Here is a 5873-nt window from a genome sequence, read left to right on the forward strand (position 1 = left end):
ATTTAAATGATAAAAATAAATCTGTCCTAAGTGTGATTATATTAGTAGCTTGGAAACAAATTATTTGAATTTAGTTTGATCTTAATATTTTATTTTTTTATTTATCATTCTTTTTAAAAATGAACTGTCAAAAAATCAATTTTAAAAGTATGAATAATATTTCTTTTTTTTAATATTCGAATAATATTTCTTTGAATTAATTTATATATATATAGTAGCAACTGGGAAATTATTATTATTTTTTTAAAAAGTAGAGAAACCGAATTGACTTACCATATCCAGTCTTGGTCAAAGAGCCAATATTTTCACCCAATCATATAATTTAAAAATAACGAAATATAAATTTTTTTAAAAAAAAAGCCAACCCTATTGTAGAAACACAGCCACGCTGCCTTTACTTACTCACTCTCTCCGCTTTCATCGATCTCTGGTATGTCAAAAGCAATCGCCTCTCAACTATCTCTTACTTTTTTTTTGCATTATTTGCATTGATTAACTCATTTTTGCAGTTTCTCTGTCAATCTAGTTGCCCAGTCTTCGATTTCTGATGCTAGAATGTGAGTTTGATTGTTGATTTTATATAAATTGATAGTTCATTTGTTATTTTGCGTTAACGTCATTGGAAGAAGCTTTGATGAATAGAACAGCGATTAGTTTAGAGCTTTAACTGAATCCATCATTATGTGTATTGTTTTGTGTTTAATGTTTATGGTGAAGAAAATGTAGACGATCTTTCTGCCTTTTAGGCTTGGTTGAGTGTTGTTTTGGGATAATTATTGCTTTATGAAGTGAAACACAGTGAAATTTGTGAATGCCTTCTCAGTTTCAGCATGATCTAAAGTCTAAACTTTTGCTATGGTCCTATGGATTTTAACTTCTTATGTTGTTGCATTCTAATGTGGATCGAAGCGAATTTATGGATTTACTGGAGTAATATGAAGCGTAGGAAGAAGCTATTTTTCGCTTGATTGAGATGATTGTTTATATTTAATGATTTGTTCTCTTTGCTTAATTGAAAAATTTGTAGATACAGAGTGACACATGCCCAATGTCTGATTTGTTTATAGATCCTCTTTAAGTTAAATACCTGGATAGCTGTATTTATGTTACTTTTGCATCATGTCCTTACATTGCCTTTTCTTTTCTGAAAAATCGTTTCTACAACTGATCGGAAAATTCAATCACCTTCGACTAGATGGATCAGGTAACTTACTCATATTTTTTGTACGTTCTTATTATTTAATGCTCATAATGGATTGTGATATTCCTGAATATTGGCTGCAGTATGAAAAAGTTGAGAAAATAGGTGAGGGTATGTATGGAGTGGTGTACAAGGCTCGTGATCGCATAACAAATGAAACAATTGCTCTGAAGAAAATCCGTTTGGAGCAGGAAGATGAGGGAGTGCCAAGCACCGCTATCAGAGAGATTTCTCTCTTGAAAGAGATGCAACATGGGAATATTGTGAGGTTCGTATTGATTACAACCAGCTTGGTTGCTTGCTAATCCTAAGGTCCTCAGTTGTATGGTTGTAAAATGAATGTGTATGCTGTCCAATGTGCATGCATATGCCATTTCCAGTTGAAAATGGTGTTTCGTCTAATAAGTCAGATTAATATTTTTTTGAGATGTTTAATTGAAACGGCTCTTTCTTGTATATTTTGTTATCCATGCCATGCACCGATACATTAATGCACTGTTTGGTTGTAGGTTGCAGGATGTGGTGCACAGTGAAAAACGCTTGTATCTTGTTTTTGAATATCTGGATTTGGATTTGAAGAAACACATGGATTCTTGCCCAGAATTCTCAAAGGATCCTCATCTGGTCAAAGTGAGTAACCTCTGTGGCCAGTGCTGGTTTGAGAACGTGATGCTTGAGGATGAGTTTTGACGCATGAGGAGGGTTGAGATTGAAAGAATCATGCATTTTGAATTCCTCATCTAGGAAAAAACATCGTATCACATTTAAATGAAGGATGCGCTTAATGTCTTTGTTCACTACTTATGTGAATTGATTTTATTTGTGTGAGGAGTATATAAGCTGTGTTGTATAGGGGTTGGGTAGTCTCTTGGAGAAAAAGAACCCCGCCTCTTTTGTTTGCAGATCAATATCATCATTGAATCAATCCTACTTTTGTAGATGTTTCTGTATCAAATACTTTGTGGTATTGCCTATTGTCATTCTCATCGTGTCCTTCACCGAGACTTGAAGCCTCAGAACTTGCTGATAGATCGCCGGACCAATGCATTAAAACTTGCAGATTTCGGATTGGCTAGAGCATTTGGTATACCTGTCAGGACATTTACGCATGAGGTGAATGGTTTCAAACTTTACGCATGTGGTAGATGGTTTTTTACTCAATAATATTTTCAGCTTTGAAGCTATTGACCCTTGGAATTTTTGTCCCTCCATTAGTGTAGTTATTATTTATGTAGATAATACCAGATTTTACTATGGACAAATAACAATAATATAGCATAGGCTTACACAAGTATGCTGTTTCCCTGATGGTAATTTGTTGTGGCCAAAATTCAAGTTCCTCCAAAGCTGCAGTCGCTTTAGTTGTTGACCTCAAGTAAAGAGGTTTAGATATTGTCTATAGTTTACAATCTGTATTGTCATCTTAAACCCAGTCGCGAATGGAATTTGTATCCTGATCTAAGCATTTTTTCGTTTGCCTCAATTACCATATTTTTTTGCAGGTTGTGACGCTATGGTACAGGGCTCCAGAAATACTACTTGGATCGCGCCACTATTCTACTCCAGTGGATGTGTGGTCAGTTGGTTGTATATTTGCTGAAATGGTAAATCAGCAAGCACTGTTTCCTGGGGACTCGGAGATTGATGAACTCTTTAAAATTTTTAGGTAATTTATCTGACTAAAATTATCTTCTTTCTTTAGCTCATCTCTTTCTTTTGAGATGGATTGTAGCCCCATTGACAAATCATTATCATGATAACAAATAAAGCTAATGATGCTTTTGCTACTTAATCTGTATAGATTAGTGCTTCATAAATTATTTCTTGCTTACCCATCAAAGTTCAAGTGGACGTACTTTGTCTTTATGCTGACTCGAACGGGACAATAGGCATTCACCTGTAATGAATTTGATGTATGCGTTGCAATATAATTGTGCATTTGTGATCCTTTCCCCATACACACAGGATAATTGGTGTTTGAGTTGGTTCTTGGCCAGCAACTATTTGTATGAGATCAATTCTAAACAATTTCAAAATATTGTTCATTTACTATATCGTGTCCTGGATCATTAATGATCTACTTTATGTTTTGTTGTCTGTAACACAGAGTCATGGGTACCCCAAACGAAGATACATGGCCAGGAGTGACATCTCTTCCTGATTTCAAGTCAGCTTTTCCAAAATGGCCATCTAGGGTGATTACAATTGTTTTTTTTTCTTTTTAAACTTATATTTCCGCTTATTACTTTCTTGTTTGAAACATTTAGGACTAGTTTTAATTGTTAGCTCTATTTGCAGGATCTGGCTACTGTGGTTCCAAATCTTGATGCATCTGGCCTTAACCTCCTTGGTGTAAGTTATGCCTGAGGATATCATTGAGAAATATGAAAAAGAACTAGTTTAAATCGTATTGTATCCTACCACTAGAAAAGTGTCTTGATTGGTATAATAGTTCTGTTTAGCATGTGCGTTCGGCGAAATGGCTCTGTTTTGCTTTAAGAGAAACTTTTATGTACCTTTTGTAGCCAGATCCTCATCCAAATGCAGAAAAATATTACAACCCTTCTAGCTAGATGGTTGACGTTTCCATAGTTTACTTAGCGAGTTGCATGGAAGGATCATGAAGATGCATTTGTGATTGGAACTCCAGTACGGTTGTCATCACCACAAGAGGGGATAATCTTTGCATGTTTTTAGGAAAGAAATTAATCTGTTGGTTATATTACTGATACTCTTTCACTCTTATAGAAAATGCTCTGCTTGGATCCCAGCAAACGGACTACGGCCAGAAGTGCTCTTGAGCATGAGTACTTCAAGGATATTGGATTGATCCCTTAATTGGATCTCCTCATCCCAATGCAAATGTATACTGGTATGTGGCATCTCAGTGGTTTTGTTCAGTCAGAAGTTTCATTTATGCGGGAAAAGTTGCCTCCCTTTTTTATTTCTTGGGTGTGATTCAGTTCATATTGAAGCTGTTATGGGCGGCGCAAAAACACTGCAATTTCTCAATTGCTAGTGATTTTATTTGCTCACCCCACCCCCCTCTTATTGTGTGTGCTTGTGTCTATTTTTCTTTCTCTTTTCCCTTTTCTTGTTTGTCCATTTCGCTGTGCGGTTATTCTAATGTAAGATATGTTAGTTTTGTACTTTCTTGATTAATTAAAATGGCGTGTATTTTATGTGTTTAAGCGGCTACTATATTTGACTATTATTTTGTTCCCTTTAGTGTTACATTTTGGTCTGGTTATATTTCATTTCCATCATCTTTACTGTAATATGGTAAAATAATTGCAAGAGATAAAATAAATTCGTTCCATTGAAAATCTGGGCCGCAAGTTCTTTATAAATAGTAATGATTATGCAATGTCGTTACTGCTACTAGAGAGAATACAATTGGTAATTTTGTGAAGGGACCAAACTTGAGCTCCTCGTAGACCGTATTTGACCTTTCAAATTTTGATTATATTGCAGCAGGGTTATCGCCAATTGGATTATCTTAGAAATCAAATTTTAGAAAATAAAAAATCTCCATGTGTTGGCTTCAGCATTTTTTGTTTTTTATTTTCTTTACGTATGCATATGTTAAATTTTAATATAAATATAATTTATGAAAAATGAATTTTTATTTGAAATAACTTCTCTATTTGATTTGTGTTTGAGTTTGTACTTTTATATCTTTTTTCCAGTTAAATAAAAAATACGATCAGTGAGAGTAGAATTTGAAAATTCGATCAGTTTCAATAACCAAAATTAGTTACCATAATAGTTATTTGACTTACCAAAATTTTATAGTAAGCGCTAAATTATCGAATAATGATTGCAAGACATCAAAATTTGTTAACAAATGACAATTAGACTATTTACTCTCTAATTTGTTTCTTCTATCGCAAAAATTAACTAAAATAAATGTAATAATTAATTCGAATGTCTTAAAATATTTATGTGAAATGATTAAAAACAATTTTTGACAAATAACTACGTATTAAAATTTGTAATTATATAAACAAGATTAAAAATATTATATTATTTAGAATTCATTTTTTCATTCGTGCTCGGATAAATTTTATATATTGAGTGAAATATATATAACACAAAATAAAATACAATCAACATTTGAAAGCGAATCGGTTACAGGTGTCTGAAAGCGTAACGAAAGTTTCAAAAAACAAAATAGTTTACAAGAAGACCGACCATCTCAACTTATTGTGTGTAGCAAATACCATAAAATACAAAATGTCATACATAGTGTTTTAGAATTTTACCTATCAACCACGAAGGATTGATGATGGCTCCAACTTAGCTCTTCAATGGATAGACAATCTACAAGCTTCCTATGAGAACTCCTTGTTCAAAAATCAAGCTCACTACCAACAAGGAAGATCCCCTCTAATTTTGCACTAGAAAAAATAGAAAAAAAAATTTTTAGAAGGATAAGTTTTCCTCAACAATTGAAGAAGCAAATATTGAGGAAAAATTAGAGAGAAGTTTCGGCCAAGGCTAGGAGTGAAGGGGGAGAGAAAAATTTTCTTGGTTGTGTAAAAAATTAAAAGTTGCATGAGCATGCCATACATTGTTTGTTGAAAAAGTTGCCTCCAACCCTTCACCTCTCAAGCATACATTTTATTTGGACTTGTAATAATTACAAAGTCCATGGACCTTTGTTTTAAAT

At 33.5% G+C, this 5873-nt stretch overlaps 1 protein-coding gene across 1 annotated transcript; it reads left to right on the forward strand.

The window, feature by feature from the left end:
- The first annotated feature begins 578 nt into the window (after positions 1–578).
- LOC142543162 (cell division control protein 2 homolog A-like) lies at positions 579–4451 on the forward strand. Its single transcript, XM_075650244.1, has 8 exons — positions 579–1204; positions 1285–1469; positions 1711–1831; positions 2141–2314; positions 2704–2867; positions 3309–3396; positions 3500–3553; positions 3950–4451. The coding sequence occupies exons 1-8, from the start codon at positions 1196–1198 to the stop codon at positions 4037–4039; spliced, it is 885 nt and encodes a 294-aa protein (XP_075506359.1). The 5' UTR covers positions 579–1195; the 3' UTR covers positions 4040–4451.
- The last annotated feature ends 1422 nt before the right edge of the window (positions 4452–5873 follow it).

Source organism: Primulina tabacum, chromosome 4 (genome assembly GCF_025594145.1).
Source record: "Primulina tabacum isolate GXHZ01 chromosome 4, ASM2559414v2, whole genome shotgun sequence".
Classification (NCBI taxonomy): Eukaryota; Viridiplantae; Streptophyta; class Magnoliopsida; order Lamiales; family Gesneriaceae; genus Primulina; species Primulina tabacum.